Source organism: Zingiber officinale, chromosome 8B (assembly GCF_018446385.1).
Source record: "Zingiber officinale cultivar Zhangliang chromosome 8B, Zo_v1.1, whole genome shotgun sequence".
NCBI classification, from domain to species: Eukaryota; Viridiplantae; Streptophyta; class Magnoliopsida; order Zingiberales; family Zingiberaceae; genus Zingiber; species Zingiber officinale.
In genome coordinates this window covers 59,863,920-59,882,377 of record NC_056001.1, presented here as the reverse complement: position 1 = coordinate 59,882,377, position 18,458 = coordinate 59,863,920, and the positions used below count along the sequence as shown (strand labels likewise).

Genomic DNA, 18,458 nt, shown 5'->3' with positions numbered 1-18,458 from the left:
CCCAAGGTTCGGTCGACCGATCCCGGTCACTTCTAACTCTGTACAAAAACGTTAGTCTCCTGCAAAACAGAGTTAGAACAAAATAGAATATATAAACAAATAAACTGACAGCCTTCGGACTGTCCAAGTCTGACTTCGGATTTCTGACCGGAAACCCTAGGTCGACCCGACGCCTACTGTTCCCTCTACGAGGAACGCGTCCTCACCTACTCCACTCAGGAGATTTACCTGTTGCCAGTGTGATCCTCCAGATCGACTGGACTTTTGCTTGGCGCTCGATGCCTCCGGACTTTCTGCTGGACGCCCGCTTCCCGATCCGTCCAGTCTTCCACCTGGTTCGCGACACCAGGACTTTCCACCTAGGGTTACCACCCCCTAGGATTTTTTCCTGAAGCACTCGACCCACCAAGACTTTCCGCATAGGGTTACCGCCCCCTATGACCTAGGGTTACCATCCCCTAAGGTTTTCAACCTGCCTAACCGCAGCTAGGTCTTTCCTGAAACACTCAATCAAACTGTTAGATCACAAATAAGCTTAACTCTGAATTCTTTTGCCATTATCAAAACAACGGTTTGATCGTCGGATGCTTTCTGCACCAACAAAGGCTTGCTTGACGGTACAAGAAAAGGTTGAAAAACTTAAAGAAAAGACTACGCTAGGTAGTCGAGCACGTCATCCGAGAGCGACTCTGAGATTTTCTCCCTGTTGATGATTTTGCTTGAAAGATCAGGAGAGATGTAGCCACTGTCCTTTAATTGTTGGAAGATCCCGTTGATACCATAGTCAAAGAGGCGAAGGGTCCAGTTGTTGAACATGTCGTTGAAGTTGGGCGAAGGTAATTCACTCCGAATGATTCCAGCCGATCAGGTTCCTCCTTCTTAAAATTCTTAAATTCTACTTAGGATGCCTCCAGCCCAGCCTTAAGCGCAGACAGCTCGGTAGCTTGCTCATAAATTATTCTCTTTTGCTCCCCAAGCTGGAGCTCACTTGCTGCCTACTCAGTCATTTGACTGACCTGCTCGACCGCTAAAGATTCCTCTACCTCTTTTAGTTATTGTGCTAGGACTCGAGCCTTCTTGTTCTTGATATCTAGATCTTCAATGACTCAGAGTTTTCTAGTGTTGGCAGAGTTTATCTTTGACTTAAAGTGGTGAGCCTGCTTGGTCAGCCAATCGAGCTATAGAGCTTGGTCGTGGTTCTTATTCTTCTCCACAATGAGGGCTCGCTCAGACCCAAGCAGCTATTCAGAGCTTGTGCCCAAGTCATTTTTCAACTGGACGACCTCGATAGTCAATTGCTCGACCTGAGCCTATGATTTGTCTGACTACCTGCCCACCCGCCACTCGCATTTACTAGTTCTCATGCTCGAAAAAGGTTAGCTGCTGGCACATAGTCAGACTCTGCACCCAAAACTACAAGTCAAATGAAGCTAGTCAGTGCCGAGCAAGGAAAGAAAAGAAATGACTTCAATAAAATTTACCCCAGATGATTTCTGGTTGAAATCGTCGGCAAGCTCCCCACGCAAGATGGTCGCTACTCAGGCCCTAGCGTCTGCCTAAACTTGCGCTAGGGGACCTTGGATAGTAATTTGATGCTAGGGAAAGCGTGGTTCAACATCATTTGAGCAGTGCCACTCGTAGATCGGTAGGTGAAGGATAGCCTTGATATGCCTATGGTCGTTCAGATCAGAGGGCTTTAAGGTGGTCGGGTCCTTGGACTTCAACATCGAGGAGGAGCGAATGATGGAGATGGGGGCTTCGACGTTGGCCATCGGAGGAGGAAGGTAGGCAATTGGTTGAGCGAGCGTTGTCTCGGCTGGCAATGCGGACATTGAAGGGGTGCGGTCCGAGGATAGGGGAGTTGGCAGGGTGGTGTCGCCCTCAGGAATCACGGAGGAAGATGTTTCGCCCGGTTTGGATGGAGGTTGAAGGGTCATTACCAGAGTGGGGGCCTGGAAAGCCGAGGTCGCCAAGCGAGAAGAAGACTCAGCTCAGTGCTGCTTGCGGGCTTTGGATCAGTGGCTCGCCCAAAGTAGCCGACTCAAATGGGACTGCGACTAGCACCATAGATGGGTGCTCGGGCAGTAGCTCGCCAGTATGAGCGACTATCTCGCTAACCGCCGCCTTGCTGCCACTTGCTTTGCTAGCCGCTACCTGGCTTTCTCTTGCCTCACCGGTCGGCTCGTCGGAATGCTCAACCGGCAACATGTCGTGACTCTGTAGCTTGGCCACTCCCTTGGAGTTGATGTCCACGTCGGAGATCCTACACTTGCCGCTCAACAACGCACAGTTCATGATTCGATCTACAAAAAGAAAAGAAAATTCAATTAAAAATAAAGATTACGTGAAGAAAAATGACTTACCTAGGGGAATGGGCAACTTTGTTCGGATAGGGCTTAACCCAAACACATACAAGAATCCATTCAATAGCAACATGTGTATGTGATATTTCTGACTAGCCAAACTCACTGCTACTTGAAGGTAATCCAACCAGCCTCGATATCTACCGACCGATGGAGGCCTCACTAATTCTATCTGCCAGTCGGTTGAAAGTTAGGCTCGCTGGGGAAACGAACAAATAAGTAATGCTCCATCCAATGCTTATTTGAGGTGGACATTTTATTGAAGTAAACGACGCCCACTCAGACTTGAAACAAAAAAGTGTCCGGTTCAAATATCTTAGAATAGTAAAAGTAATGGAACACACGAGATACTAAGGAAATCCCATACAGACGGAATAATATGACCATCCCGCATAGTAACCTAAAAGAATTAGACACTAATTGATGCAAGGAGATGTGAAAGTATATACAAACTTCTGAGAAAAAGTAGTGGATGGGAAAGCGAAGGCCGGCATATTAATTAGTCATTAAAGAAGGGCAGAAAATCATCTAGAGGCATATAAGGGCGGTCATAAGCAAAAGGGATGATAATTCGATTGCCGTCAGGAAAGCGGTAGGTGAGTTGAATCTGGTCGGCCTCATCATCGTTAAATTTGGACTTAATAGAGGTATACTAGAGCCTAGGGGAGACCGGGGGAGGATGAGGAGATTTAGCCGTGAAGCACAGAAAAGGAGGGAGATCAAGGATTCAAAAAGAAGGAGAAAAGGCTTACTGCAAAGAAAATTGTTGGCGAAGACCGTAGACGGAGAAGTAGGGAAGATGAAGATGAACGCAAGGAAGATGATGGGGTGAAAGAAAAAAATTAGGGGTTTTGTGGACAATCGGCCTGAGCCATTCGATCATGGGTTTTGGAAAACGAGATTTGATTTGGGCTGTTGATTTTGAAAAGTCGCTTCTATATTAAAACTGAACAATCGTCTGTCGCATCACACATGCGGCAGAGAGGAGTGAGCGACACATGGTATTCAATTATAGGTGGCATTAATGAGGTAGCAGAAAGCATGATTACAAGGCATGGTCAAGCGTGTTTTGCATTAATGGAGAGAAATTTGAATGACTTTCGAGAAATAATGGTGGTATCAGCGACAATTAAAAGGCACTATGTTGATCAAGCGTTCGGAGCAGGGATCAGAAGGAAGTCAAAAAATGGCTAACTGTTGGCCATGATATCACCGAGCGACAGTTACAAACTCTTGTATAGTGAACATCAAAGCCGAGCGAAAACTTTAAACCCTTGAGCCCAAAGAATGTCACAGTCAAACAGTGACTATATACCCTGAGGCAGCGAAAATTACAGTTAAACTACGACTATAAACCCTTGAGCCAAAGGACAACAACGTCGACAGCCGAGAGGCGGCTCAAAATCCAAGGACACTCGGTCAGGAAGAAAGAGTTCCAGAACACACTAACTGTCTAGTCAATCAGACTTATAGTTTCCTTCAACTAGACTTGAAGGGAAGATTTATGATGCGGTGATGAAGAGGGGTCCCACCAAAGGAAAGTCAAAGCAAAGAAGATCGGCTGACATGAAGGCCGAGGTTAAAAATGGTTAAAGGCCCCAGTCGACCGACCGGCTAGGCTGGACAACCGGACGAATGAGAAGCCCGATCGGCTAAGCAAGGGTGTCGAACGGCTTGCCTAATGTCGACAGACGAAGTCAAAAGGTAAACGACAATCCACAATGAGCTTGTTTCGGCGATCAAAAGATGCGACTGATCGGACAAAGGTAACCAATGATAGTCGAGAAACAAGGAAGGACACGAGTCAGCAAATCCGAGGGACACAGCCGAGCGGACACTAATTGACCTATAGCAGGACTCACCTAAGTATCTCTTTGAATCCTTTTGGAGGTTTGCACCACTGACAAAGGAGCATATTCTGCAGGCAAATGGTACTTTGGAAGATTTCATCCTGTCACATCAGAGATATGCATACTTTTTTTAAGGAAAAGTGTCAGTGATACTTTTTGACTTGTCTTTTCATAGGAGACTTGGGGAAATGTGTGTACGCTTTAAGATGCATGTATAAACACTATAGTGTTGCTATAAAGGGGGGGTTCCCATCTACAAGCGGAGGTATGCGTAACTTTATTTTCTACACAATTTAGCTACAACATTCTTCTTGTTTCTACATCACCGGAAATTGGCTTGAGCATCGAAGGGTCAACACTGAAACCCTTTTCGGCCCAGCACTAACACTTCTGGTGTTGCAGAATTATGAGGAGTCTCCGCCCTGTCAACCTTCTAGCCACATCCCCAGCTCACCATTGTTTTCTCTTTCGAACAGGATCAATAATCATCTTTGTTTTAAAATGTTAGAATCTCCATAGGTATAAAACTATAAAAATGAAATGCTAAATTTAAAATTCTAGACTTATTTGATATGTTAAAAATGGGCTTGAATTAGAGGATGGGGGAGTTGAGTCAAGGTGCATAATCCTGTCCAAAAGCGAAGAAGATGGTAAGCTGGGGATATGGCTGGAAGTTTGATGGAGTGAAGACTTTACATGGTCCTGCAACACAAAACCGTCAGTGTTGGGCCGAGAAGGGGTTCCCGGCATTGACCCTCCTAAGCTCAAATCAGTTTTTGGTGATGTGGAGATTAGCAAAAATGTTGTAGTAAAGAGTGTGTAGAGTAACGAAGTTGCACATACCTCGACATATAGATGAGAATCCTCTTTTATAGTGCCATTGTAGTGTCTACACATGCATTTAAAAGCGTGCATACATGTTCCTAAGTGTCCTATAAAAAGACAAGTTAAAAAGTGTATATGACACCTTTTCTTAAGCGGACATGTATATCTCTAATGTGATAGGCTGAAAGCTTCCAAAGTACGATATGTCTATGGAACATGCTCTGCTGTCAGTAGTACAAACCTCTAGAAGAGTACTTAGAAATACATGAGTGGGTCCCACTATAGGCCGATCAGTGTCTGCTCGGATGGGACACCTCCGCTCGGTCATGCTGAATAGCATAATCTTCCTTCACTCATATTTTCCATAGTTGGAGGGTTGCATCTCTCCCAAACAAACATGACGCCCACTCAGTTGAGATCATGGTTGAGGGATGTGATGTGTGTTTGTCTCTTAACTTTATGTTGTCCATCTGTTCGGCAATAACTGGCCTGTTTGGCCGATCTGTGGCCAGTGTCTCCTTACCTTCCTTGACTTTGACATCCACGTCAGTCGATTTTTCTTGCTTTGACCTATCATTAGTGGGTCCCTCTTCATCACCGTATCACAAGTCTTCTCATCATGAATCGTGGTGGAAGAGGTTTCGCCTTGCTCGGGCAACGACGTGGAATCGCTATTGGAACAAAGGTCTGCAGGGTCGAAGTTGTCGACCCAAAGGATGATTCCGCTTGATGCCGCTTGCGACGTTGGATCAGCGGCTTGCTAGAGGCAGCCGACTTAGACGTGACCACGATTGGCACCATGGATGGGTGCTCGGGTGGCAGCTCGCCAGTGTGAGTGGCTACCTTACTAGCTGTCGTCCGGCTTCCCCCTGCTTTGCCAGTCGGCTCATTAGAGTGCTCGACCAATAATAGGCCATAACTCTCCATCGCGGCCACTCCTTTGGCATTGATGTATTCATCGGAGAGCCTACACATGCCACTTAGCAACGCTCGATTCATGATTCGATCTGTAAAAAGAAAGAGAAATCAGTTAGCTTCAAAGATGACGGGAAGAAAAAGGGCATACCTAGAGGGATGAGCAACCGTGTTCGGATAGGGCGTAGTTTGAATACATACAAGACTCCTTCCAAATGCAGTCTATGTATATGGTATTTTTGGCCAACTAAACTAGCAGCTACTTTGAGGTAGGTAGACACGCTTCGATACCTCCTAAGAGGGGGAGGTTTCGACAGTTCGATCTACCAGCCGGTCAGAAAAACTGACCGAGGGGGTAAATGAATATAGAAATAGTACTCTTTCTGGTGTTTATTTGAGGAAAGCATTTTGTCAAAATATACAACTCCCACTAAATCTTGGAAGAGGAAGGGGTACCCAGCTCGAAAATCTTCGGGTAATAGAAGTAGTGAAAAATGTGAGGCACAAGAGAAATCTCGTACAGACGGAATAATACAACAACCCTGCATAGTAGTCTGAAGGAATTGGATACTAACTGATGCATGAGAATGTAAAAGTATGTGTAAATTTTAGAGAAAAAAGGATGGATGGGAAAGCATAGGTTGGTAAAAACTGGTCTTTGAAGAAGGGAAGAAAGCCATCAAGAGGCGTATGAGGGTGATCATAAGAAGAGCGAATGATGATTTAATAACCGTGGGGAAAATGATAGGTCAATTTCATTTGGTCGATCTCATCACCATTGAATTTAGACTCGATGGAGGTGTACCATAGCCTGAGGATAGCCAGGGTAGAGAAGGGGAGACAACCATGAAATTGAAGGTCGAAAGGGAGAAAAGAGAAGAAACTTACTAGAGAGAAAAAGATCACCGGCGACGAGCAGAGAAAAGATAGCAGGGAGATAATGGAGATAAGGATGAAGAATGCAATAGGGCAAAGGAAAAAAGTTAAGGGTTTAAAAACCCTATGTACGATCGACTTGAGCCATCCGATCCAAGGCTTTGGAAAATGAGGCTTCATCGGGATCATTGAAGTAAAAGAGGCGATGTTGTATCGAAGCCAAATAGTCGTTTGTCACATCACACATACAGTGGTAGGGGGGAAAGTGACACGTGGTATTTAGTTACTGGCGGCATTAATGGCTAGGGATTTGAACGGTCATCGAATAGTCATGATGATGTCAGCGACAATTAAAAGACATTACATGGGTTGAGCGGTCGAAGCAGAGATCAGAAGAAAGTTAAAAAACGGCTAAGTGTTGGCCATATATAGTCAAGTAGCGGCTATAAACTCTAGTGCAGTAAATATTATAGTCAGGGACGGATCCAGGAATTAGAGTTGGGGGGGCTTGAACTTAATATAATAAATTATATATTATTATTAAAAATATATAATAAATTATATAGATATATAACAAAAAAAAAGTTATTACATTATATTGTTCAACAAAGTTGTGCCCTACGAGATTTTGAAACATAAAATTCATCTATAATAGAATCGATATCTATATCTTTAGCTAAATCTCGTTCAATATAGAGTGTCAAACAATCTTCAAGAAAATCATCCTCCATTTTATTGCGAAGTGCCGTCTTCACATGCTTCATTGCTGAAAAGGCTCGCTCAGTAGTGGCAGTAGAAACAGGTAATGTCAAAACGAGATGAATCAATCTAGTTAACATAATGTAAACCTTTGACCGCCCACTCTCAGTCAATTGTTGACACAACTCAACAAGTGTAGAAGCCTTCAAATTTTGCATCACATCAAGTTTATAATGTACCAATTCATATTCCAAAGCAACGATGTCTTGATTTGTGAAATCTTCAGGATAAAACTTCTTTGCAAGTTTGCAAATATCATCACTGTTAATTGAATCAAATGAATTTTTTGGATCTAAAGCTGTACTAAGAGAAAGAAGTTCCACTGATGACTCATTGAACCGAGTATTTAACTCCGAGAACGACCAATCTTACATAGGCAATCAAGGTCAGGCACATCAATATCATTTCTCGAACAAAAAACTTTCACTTCATGAAGAAATTCTTCCCACCCGCATTCTCTAAGTTCTTGAATGATGGTTTTGGTAGTAGAGACAAATGTAATAGCAGTCAAAATGTCTTGAGATTTTCTTTGAAGAATTTGACAAAGAGTATCTGTTGTTCTCATAATTTTATGCATCAAGTGCAAAATGAACACAAATTCAAAGCTTGCCATGTTTCTGTAAATTCCCCGAACTTCAGCCTTAGCTCTTCCATTTGGAGAATAGTCTCTAAGAACTTCAAAAACTTTGCAAGTTGCAGCGTACATACCTATCAAGCTTTTTACTAAGTCATAGTGAGAACTCCAACGAGTAGCTCCTGCCCGCTGCAAATTACCAATCTGATTGGCCCCACTTCCAGAATCACGTTCTCCGATTGCCAACATATGTTCAATTTCATTTCTTTGTGCAGTATGTAACTCAGTAATGCGCTTAGTAGAAGAAGTAACAATATTGACAATATTATCCAAATGAGAAAAGAATTCCCAAATAACACTGACATCCTTAGCGGCAGAGACCAATGTTAATTGTAGTCGATGAGCAAAACAATGAACATAGTATGCATAAGGACAATCTCTGAGAAATAATGCCTGGAGTCCATTCCACGCGCCACGCATATTGCTAGCACCATCATATCCTTGGCCTCTGAGTTTCTTAACTTGTAGATCATGATGAACAAGAACATTTGATATTTCTTTTTTCAAATTCAATGAGGTAGTATCACTAACACTTTTGATAGCAAAAAATCTTTCTGTCAAAATCCCATGATTGTTCACAAACCTCAAGATAATGGCCATTTGCTCCCGTTTAGATATATCTCGTGCTTCATCAACAAGAATATAGAAGAATTTATCTCCAACTTCTTCACGAACCATCTGTCGTACTCTATTGGCCATAATATATAAAATATCTTTCTGAATTTCTGGAGCAATATATTGGGCATTTTTTGGAGCATTCTCAAGTACAACTTCATTAATTTCCGTACTCATTTTTGCAAAAGCCTTCACCAATTCAAGGAAATCCCCACGATTAGATGAAGATAGAGATTCATCATTACCTCTAAAGGCACAACCTTGAAGTGCTAGCCATCGAATAGTGACAATTGAGGTCTTCAAACGTAAACGATTTTTCTCCTTTTCTTCTTTAGCTTGAACATACATCACATTATCAATATGTTGAGAGGGTCTCATCAAATTTTCTGCCCTTCTCTCAGACATAGTATGAGGCGAAGAAGCTGCAGAACCAATATGGGCGAGAAATGCACATGTTTTTCCTTGGTTTACCCTTTTCCAATTGTCAAATCCTTCACTGACTAGTGCCGAGATATTAGATGAATTAATATCATTCATAAAAAGAAAACAATAAAAACAATATGCCTTATTTGTTGAAGGCGAATACTCTAACCAATGAAATTTCTGAAACCATTTTTTCTGAAACCGACGATTTTGATTTCCAAATTTTGTAGCCGGATACTCCAACATATCTGGTTGATAAGGCCCCATCTTTAGATATGAACGTCTTATCTCATCTCGTATATTAACATGATATTCACATATTGGTTTTCTTTTTCCCGGATCTCGTTCAATACAAGCAGATGATGATTGATGGTCTTTGCTAGGAGAAGAAATTGAAGAAATTTGGACACTAGGAATGAGAAGACCTTCACTAGATTGATTTTCCATTGTAGCAGGAATTGAAGTACTTTCACTAGTTTCACGATCTCTCTTTTTAAAGAAAGATGATATTAATGTCTTTCCTTTCTTTGTAGCAGATTGATGTTCCATCTTGAAATAGTTAAAATTAAATCCCTAAATAAACAAGTAATAGGTTACTAATGGCTTAAAGAATAATGAATTAGGAAGGGAAATAGTTATATAACTTGAGATAAAATATAAATTATTATCTTATTCTAAAATAAAATACTGAAAGCTAAAGTCAATTGAAAATATTGATAAAATCAATTGTTAGAAAGACGTTTAAATTTCAAGGTCATATGATAAATCATAATAGAACTCCATAAGACCATACTAATCAAAGATTTTCAAGCTTGGATGCCCTTGCAATCCGAGCTTGAAAATCCATAAAAAAAACAAGCCACGACCATAAAAAAAACAAATCACAATATCAGATTTAAATATTGGTGCCGTGTTGATTAGTTAGTCATCAAAGATTTTTGTGATGACAATCCATTAAACAGCAATCTGACTTCTAATGACTAATGATAATCCATAAAAAAAACAAATTTTAAATCAACACGGCACCAATTTTAAATCAACACGACTTCTAATGACTTCTATGAAACAGAAGCGGTGAAGCCGGCTTTAGCAAAATGGCAAAACCAACACGGCAAGTCGGCAACGCGACCAACGCCATTAGAATGTGCGATGCTTTGACAGCGAAGTCGGCAGCAAACCACAACATGCTCTCGCTGTTTAATGGTGGCCACGACAATGAAGTCGGAGGCGATTGCAAACATACAGTAGAAAGGAGGAGAAGAAAATATTAGGGATTTTGTCATTTAGGGTTACCTGTCCTCGGTCCTCCTGTGTCAAGAGTCTGGATGCTCATATGCTGCGTGCGAGTGCCGGTGTGGTAGTACCGATGCAGTGGAGTTGTTCCGATGTTAGACGGTGCCGATGCCGTGGTGCGCCTTCACTGTGTCGTCGGTTGTCGGACGAAGCACGCCGCGTGTGTTGGAGATGGGAGCGGCTGAGCAAGTCAAAATCAAATATTATATTATAACTATTTTTTTTTGGGGCTGATAGGGCTGGGCTATAGCCCAGTATAGCCCTGGAATAAATCCGTCTCTGATTACAGTCGAGTGACGGCTATAAACTCTTGTGCAAGGAACATCATAACTATGAGATGAGTATAAACCCTGGTACCAATAAGCATTATAGTGAAGCGACGACTCCTAGTACACTCAGGCGGGAAAAAAAAGTTCTAGAGCATATTAACTGTCCAATCAATCAGATTTGCAGCCTCCTTCGACCGGACTTGAGGGAAAGACTTATGATACGGTGATGAAGAAGGGTCCCACTAAAAATAGGTCAAAGCAAGGAAGACCGGCTGATGTGGAGATCAGTATCAAGGAAGGCAAGGAGACGCTGGCCATAGATCGGCCTAACAGGCCAGTTATTGCTGGACGGACGATCAACATAAAGTTAAGAGACAAATGGACATCACATCCCTCAACCATCATCCTGGCTGAGCAAGCGTCGTGTCTGTTCGGGAGAGATGCAACCCTCTTACTACATAAAAGATGAGTGAAGGAAGATTGTGTTGTTCAGCATGACTGAGCAGAGGTGTCCCGATCAAGCGGACATCGATCAACCTATAGCCGAACCCACTCGTGTATTTCCTCATACTCTTTTTGAGGTTTGTGCCGCTGATAGCAGAGCATGCTTTGTAGGCAAATCGTACTTTGGAAGTTTCCAGCCTGTTCTATTAGAGATATAATGCTCGCTTAAGGAAAGGTGTCAAGGACACTTTTTGACTTGTCTTTTCATAGGACACTAAGGAAAACATGTGCACGCTTTTGAGATACGTGCGTAGACACTACAGTAGCACTATAAAAGGAGATTTCCATCTACAGGTGGAGATATGACTTGGTTACTCTACACACTCTTTGCTACAATATTTTTACTATTCTCCACATCATCAGAAATTGACTTGAGCGTCGGAGGGCCAACGCCGAGAACTCCTTTCAGACTCCGCACTGACGCTTTTGTGTTGCAAGATCACGTAGAGTCTTTGCCTAGTCAAACTTCTAGCATATTTTTAGTTTATCGTCTTCTCCACTTTCAAACAATATCAATGTATAAAAGACATAATTGAGTGTAGGACTGCCAAGGAACTGAGCCAAGTCGTCAAATCTGGAGTGCTTAGGAGACTAAGCTGTTGGATGACTCTGGTGTCCGAGTTAGGAGACAGAGTCGAGATTTCTATAACTCGAGAAGCTGAGTCAAGAAGTCGGGAGGTTGAGTCATCGAACGACTCAAAAGTCGAATCAAAAGGTCAGAAGATTGAGCGACCGAGTGACTTGAGGAGTCAGAGTTAGAATATTGGGAAGCTGAGTTATTGAGTGACTCAGAGGATCGAAAGCCTGACTTGGAAGATAGAGCTAAGTAGCTAATTGACTCGGGAGGTTTCAGTGTGACTCAGGAGAGAGTCGAGAGGCCAAAGATGGGATTGCTGAGGTTTGTGTTTAATATAGTTTTTTTTTTAAAACTTCAAAGATTTAGGATTTCAAGGTTTATGGTTTTTAAATAAGTTTGTACAATTATTTTGTTTCTTGAGCTTACAAGTTCATTAAAACAATGTCTTTCAGCAAACCTAATAATGAAGCTTTGTGATCTTTATCACAATCAGAAAACTTGTGTCTGAAGATGTTCAGTCCATGAAGCACAAGCGATCCATTATCCATATTCAGAAATTCTATTCTTCACAGTGATCCTCTCTTTCTTGGTAAATTACTGAACCATAGTATAGAAGTTGTTGAATATCTAAACCTAACTCTTAAAATTATCATATTATACAATACTATATTGATGAACAGTGTCAAATCAATTATTATACTATAGTAATTGATTAAAAAATTAATTTGTATTAAATAAATTATTACTGTTAATATGACGTATAAAACTTCATCTATGTCATTTTATTCTTTCTAAATTCATCAGTCAATTTTAGTCCGATTTTAATAAGACTGACTGACAGATCTAAAGAGCTTGAAGTAATATAGAATAAAATTTTATGGGTTCGTTTAGTTCTCCTAATTATATTCATGTCCTCAAATATTATTTTCATATGTTATATTGAAAATAATATTTTTTTTTAATACAAATCAAAATTTTTAGTTGATTGCTACCCATTACTATACTAATAAATAATGTCCCAATCAATTGCTACAATTGAGATAGACATGAGCGAATACATGTGATTCAATAATTTACGGTCTATCTTTACCTCCTTAATTTTTGAGTAGGATATCTCCATGGTTGGTGAGCTAGCTAGGAAGAATGGAAACCTCCAGCTCTGATGCATTGGTTTAATTTCCAAGTCAAGATTAGGTGATCAGTTCATGTTTCGGCATTGTTTCTCAACAATCAATCAATCAGTTTCGAGGAGCAAGTAAACACCTCTTTGCTTTACTCATTTATTTGTCCATGTGACTCCTTAAGGTTACCCACTGGCAGCCAACAATTTCCCATTGTCTTGTGCAAATCGATCTCACGTACTTTTGCCCTACAAAAAAACATGATCAAGAGGGACCTACAAGTATAGTCTAAAGATGGAAATTTGATTCCATCGGTTTCAGTTAATTAGAGTATGACAATTTTATTATAATAAAATAAAAAATCAAATTTTTTTTATGAATACATATATTTTTTTTAAAAAAAATCCTCCTATCCTTTAACTACTTAACTATCGATTATAAATTAATTTTATAATTTACCTATAATTTAAAAATGCATTCCACATGCATGTTTAAAAGGAACATAATTATTTTTTAATTAAATTAATAAAAGTGGGAAAACCCCGATCGTAGTTGCCAGGTTGTGGATTTTGTCTTTGCGTGGCGGAAATCTGAAGGGTAGAAAAGCTGTTCCGGGTCTTGCAAGGAACAGGAAGCGGACGAGACTAAAGTTAAATAAACAGATCAGATTCCATGTCTCCTGTCACATTCTTTCTAAAAGAATACGCCAGCTTTGATGGAATGATCAACAAGCATGCATCGTATGACCAGTACCGATATTTCTTATCCAATCCAAAGAAAAAAATTTTTAAGCCATATATATATATATATTAATTACAAAAAAGAAAGTTTTTTTCCTAAATTTTTAAGCTTTTAAATAAATTAATGATTTCAAAAGTCAGGTTGAACTGTGAAACACTCATTGAGTTTTGATTCCGGGACAGCTGTCCACATGGCCCGGTGGTCCCCCCGTCGGCACGGTTGGTTGGCCGTCGCGCCCGCAGCCGATCCGTTTCCGCCTTACTCTTTCTACTTTTCCGTCCGGCCAATGGCCATCGGACGGTCCCGATCGCACGAAACTTTCTTAAAGTACGACAGCGATAGGCGTTTGTCGGCGTGACCCAATTGCCCTTTGCCGCGTCAGCAATTCGAAATGGGTAAAACGAGGACGGCGGTCGTACGGTATCGACCGTCGATTCACGTTGAGCTCCGAAATCCCACGGCGTCAGATCATATAGCAAATCCATTATAATAAATTAAAATTAAAATATATTATAAATTTATCTAACAAACTGATAATAATAATACTAATGTGAATAATAAATTGCAAGACGTTTTCTTAATTTTTTTTTAAGCTAGTGCTAAATTGAACAGTTAATTTAAAAATACTGAGCTGATGGCCATCACTGCAATCATTTTTCGAATTACTCTAATGAATAATAAGAAATTTTCGTTGGGTGAATCTATACTCCAATTAAACGATATACCTACTGTCAATTTAAAAAATAAATAAATAAAAAATACGAGTCAGTGAGAAACTGAGAATGCTACTGGGTGCTCCGTGGGGTGCTTTATTTTTGCAAGAGAGTAGAGCGTGACAGTGAGTGCGGTCACCTCCTGCACATGGCCAGGCCCTCGCGGTTGTTGCTCCGCCTCGTCGCCGGGGCGCTTCTCCTCTTGGCGGCGCTCCCGGGCGGGAGGCCGGATCTGGCGTCCGACGCCGCGGCGCTCGTCGCTCTGCGCGATGCCGTCGGCCGATCGGCTCTGCCCACGTGGAACGCCTCCGTCGCAACCTGCAACTGGCCGGGCGTCACCTGCGTGGCCGGCCGCGTGGACGAGCTCCGCCTTCCCGGCGCTGGCCTCATTGGCCAGATCCCCGCCGTCGTCGGTAACCTCACCGCCCTCCACACTCTCAGCCTCCGCTTCAATGCCCTTTCTGGTCCTCTCCCTGATGAGCTAGCGAGCCTCGTCGAGCTCCGCAATCTCTACCTCCAGAATAACCGCCTCGACGGTGAGATTCCGGCCTTCTTGGCCAACTTGAAGAATCTTGTCCGCCTCAACCTTGCCAGCAACCAATTCACCGGCGGGATCCCTTTGGAGCTCAACAACCTCAGCCGGCTCGGTACGCTCTACCTGGAGAACAATAAGCTCACCGGCGAGATTCCGACCCTTGATAACCCCGGCTTGGTTCAGTTCAACGTGTCTAACAACCAGGTCAACGGATCTATACCGGCCCGCCTCCGTTCCCAGCCCAGGAGCGCGTTCCTCAACACGGGTCTCTGCGGCGGCCCCCTAGGGTTGTGTCCAGGTGAGGTCGCGCCTACTCCATCGAGTGAGGGTCCTTCTGCGAGCAATGCCGGCGGCGGCGTGCCTGAGAGTGGCAAAAAGAAGAAACTCTCCGGCGGGGCGATCGCCGGGATCTCGATTGGCGCTGCCGCCTTTTTCCTCATCGTGCTCGTTGCGCTCGTCCTACTCTGCCGCGGTAGGAGGTTGGGAGCAGCGTCTGCCGGCACGAAGCAGATGGAAATGGGGGATATTCCAGAGCAAAGGGATAAGGGTCTTGGTGACGGAAGAGTGAATGGAAACGGGGCGGCAGTGGCCGCAACTGCTGTCAGTGCCGCTGCAAAATCTTCGTCCACTTCCGGCGCCGGAACCGGGGCTAAGAAGCTTGTGTTCTTTGGCAGCGGCAGAGCGACGACACCGTTCGATCTAGAAGATCTCCTGCGGGCGTCTGCGGAGGTGCTGGGGAAGGGAACATTTGGGACAGCCTACAAGGCGGTGCTCGAGTCGGGGATGGCGGTGGCTGTAAAGAGGCTCAAAGACGTTAACTTGCAGGAGGTGGAGTTCAAGGAGAGGATCGAGGCCGTTGGCGCAATGGACCATCCCAACCTTGTACCTCTCATGGCCTACTACTTCAGCAAGGATGAGAAGCTTATGGTCTATGAATACTTGCCTATGGGAAGCCTCTCAGCTCTCATGCATGGTACATCTCCATTCTTCTTCAAATCTTTATGTGCTTGGTTCAAAATTGATGAATTCTTCGCTTGAATTAGCTGCTTCTTCATACAATCATCTTGCAACTGATCTTTCTGTTGATTTTTTTCATGTTAGTAGTTAAATGTGACGAAATCTCCATTGAAATTTTCTTTTAGATCTGTGTTGCTTTGCCTATTCTCATCTGTTCTAGGATCCTTGATCCTTTTACGATTATCTGCCTGCTTCAACCCTTAGTTTGTTTCTAAAACTTCCAGTATTGTAAGATCTGTTTCTCCAAGGCATTCCCATAACCTGCTTTAGCTAGATAGCAAAATTGTATTAATTGAAAGAAAAAAAACACTGATAGTGCACTTTATCTTTGCAGAAACATGCAATTTGAAAAATTTTGTAATCAAATCAGTAGTTGTGATGTTGACTTTGCATTGGCTAATTTAAAATATATATATACATGGTGTAGCATTCTATCTGTGAGCATTAATTGTATATAAATTTCAAGATAAACATACCAACAACCCGGGTGGGCATCCATGGCATCCCATCGCATGGTTGGGGTAGAGTTCAAATTTGGTTGGTTTTCAGTGTAACTTGTGTGGTAAAAGGTGATTTGTTTGTCTTTGTGCCGCCGTCAATCCTTCTCTAGGTCAACATGAAGGGGTTAAATTACAGGTGGATACTAGCTAGAGACATGCTCGGACACATAGAATTTTGACCCCAAGACCTTATGTAATAATACCCTATGTTTTAACCACAACACCATCCTGGCTAGACTTTTCCAGTGTATCTTGGGTTCCATATCGAGTGGGTAGCAGCACACTGTCATTGGGGTCACTGTCCTTGCTAATGTTTTAAGTTTTGTAGTTAATTCAATAACAATGCAATTACTCTTATGCTTGTATGCATTAGCTTAGATCACTTTCTAGAATTGTTAGTAGAGCACTGAATTTAAATCTGACTGCCCCCTCTTTGTTTTCACTGATATGCTTCTCAGGCAACAAAGGATCTGGTCGAACACCCCTTAACTGGGAAACAAGAACAGGCATTGCCTTTGCAGCAGCAAGAGGACTGGAGTACATCCACTCCACAAGCCCTTCTGCTTCTCATGGCAATATCAAATCCTCCAACATCCTCCTCACCAAGTCATACGAAGCCCGGGTTTCTGATCACGGTCTAGCTCTTCTCGTGGGATCAGCTACGCCTTCTGCTCGCATAGCGGGGTACCGAGCTCCAGAGGTCACTGATCCCCAAAAAGTTTCACAAAAGGCTGATGTTTACAGCTTTGGAGTCCTCCTTCTTGAGCTACTCACAGGCAAAGCCCCAGCCCAGGCCCTCATGAATGAGGAAGGAGTAGACCTCCCGAGATGGGTGCAGTCGGTCGTAAGAGAGGAGTGGACTGCCGAGGTGTTCGACGTGGAGCTGCTGAGGTACCAGAATGTGGAGGAAGACATGGTGCAGCTCCTGCAACTGGCCATAGACTGCGTGGCACACTATCCAGACAAGAGGCCGTCCATGTCCGAGGTGGTGGTTCGGATTGGTGAAATCCAGAAATCAAGCATATCGTCCTTCTCCCAAGATCAGCAGAGAAATCCATGATGCATCCAGCCATCAATCCCTGCTGAATCTTTAGTTTACTCGACGAAGAAACTTGCAGCTGGATGAAGTCTGATTTCTGGTCAATTTTTTTCCTTTGGTTGTTTGTCATTGATCAATTGTTACATGGTGTTTGTTCCTTGTTTTATCAGCATTTCCAAAGCACATACTGTCGTTCCTCTTCTGACGGGGGTGGTTTACCTGCGTCGAAGCCATTCATAGGTTCTCTTAATTATGTAATTAGTCATTTCCATGCATGGAAGGAGTAAGCTTCTTGTGGTGATATTAATTAACTCTTTCATGAGCTACACTTAAATTTTCGATTTGGTAGACCTACAAGTTTGATGTTTTTGGGTTGGAGACTTAAATGGTTTATGTACTAATTGTAGTGGAGGGTGGGTGACTGGGTCCCACGCTCCTGTTTATCTGTCAGAGTTCCCACTGTGGACTCATTAATTTAGCTGATGGGAAGGCGCTGTGCATTGCTTTCAAGCCATGCTTCTCATGCACGCAAGCATGCATCGACCTACATATTATTATTATTTTCAACTTTATTTAAACTTTTAAAAAGTTCTATACCTATCATCATTTTAAAATTATAATAAAATTTGTTCTGGGTTTGATTTTTTGTACAATTGTCATTAAAAAGTTGACTTGCAAACAAGGTGACATTTTGTTACATTTTATTATGTTAGCAAAGTTCACACATTAAAAATTAGCGATTACAGTGAATTAATAAACTCTACTGTCCAATGTCATTGTACTGTCCAATATCACTGAAATATACAACATCATCTAGTTGATTGATAAAAAGATTTTGGTGCCAGAGGTGTACAGTTTTCAGAGGAGGATAATAGATTTATAATAATGG

At 42.4% G+C, this 18,458-nt stretch overlaps 2 protein-coding genes across 2 annotated transcripts; one reads left to right on the top strand and one right to left on the bottom strand.

Annotated features, from left to right (window-relative positions):
- Positions 1-1,986: 1,986 nt before the first annotated feature.
- Positions 1,987-9,809, bottom strand: LOC122013874 (zinc finger MYM-type protein 1-like). Its single transcript, XM_042570090.1, has 4 exons — positions 7,961-9,809; positions 7,536-7,886; positions 5,887-6,045; positions 1,987-2,303 (listed from the first exon to the last, which is right to left on the bottom strand). Exons 1-4 carry the CDS (start codon positions 9,807-9,809, stop codon positions 1,987-1,989), a joined length of 2,676 nt encoding a protein of 891 aa, XP_042426024.1.
- Positions 9,810-14,563: 4,754 nt separating this feature from the next.
- LOC122015197 (probable inactive receptor kinase At1g48480) lies at positions 14,564-17,938 on the top strand. The gene is made up of 2 exons (XM_042571959.1): positions 14,564-15,986; positions 16,989-17,938. The coding sequence occupies exons 1-2, from the start codon at positions 14,627-14,629 to the stop codon at positions 17,588-17,590; spliced, it is 1,962 nt and encodes a 653-aa protein (XP_042427893.1). The 5' UTR covers positions 14,564-14,626; the 3' UTR covers positions 17,591-17,938.
- Positions 17,939-18,458: the final 520 nt, after the last annotated feature.

Bases quoted from the DNA above. Each gene is read 5' to 3' on its own strand.
- LOC122015197 (XM_042571959.1), top strand. From the start codon at position 14,627: ATGGCCAGGCCCTCGCGGTTGTTGCTCCGCCTCGTCGCCGGGGCGCTT. The intron at 15,987-16,988 runs GTACATCTCCAT...TATGCTTCTCAG, and splicing joins CCTCTCAGCTCTCATGCATG to GCAACAAAGGATCTGGTCGA.
- LOC122013874 (XM_042570090.1), bottom strand. From the start codon at position 9,809: ATGGAACATCAATCTGCTACAAAGAAAGGAAAGACATTAATATCATCT. The intron at 7,887-7,960 runs GTAAGATTGGTC...CTCTTAGTACAG, and splicing joins GCCTGACCTTGATTGCCTAT to CTTTAGATCCAAAAAATTCA. The intron at 2,304-5,886 runs GTAAGGTAGCCA...TTCTTTTTGTAG, and splicing joins GGGAAGCCGGACGACAGCTA to ATCGAATCATGAACTGTGCG.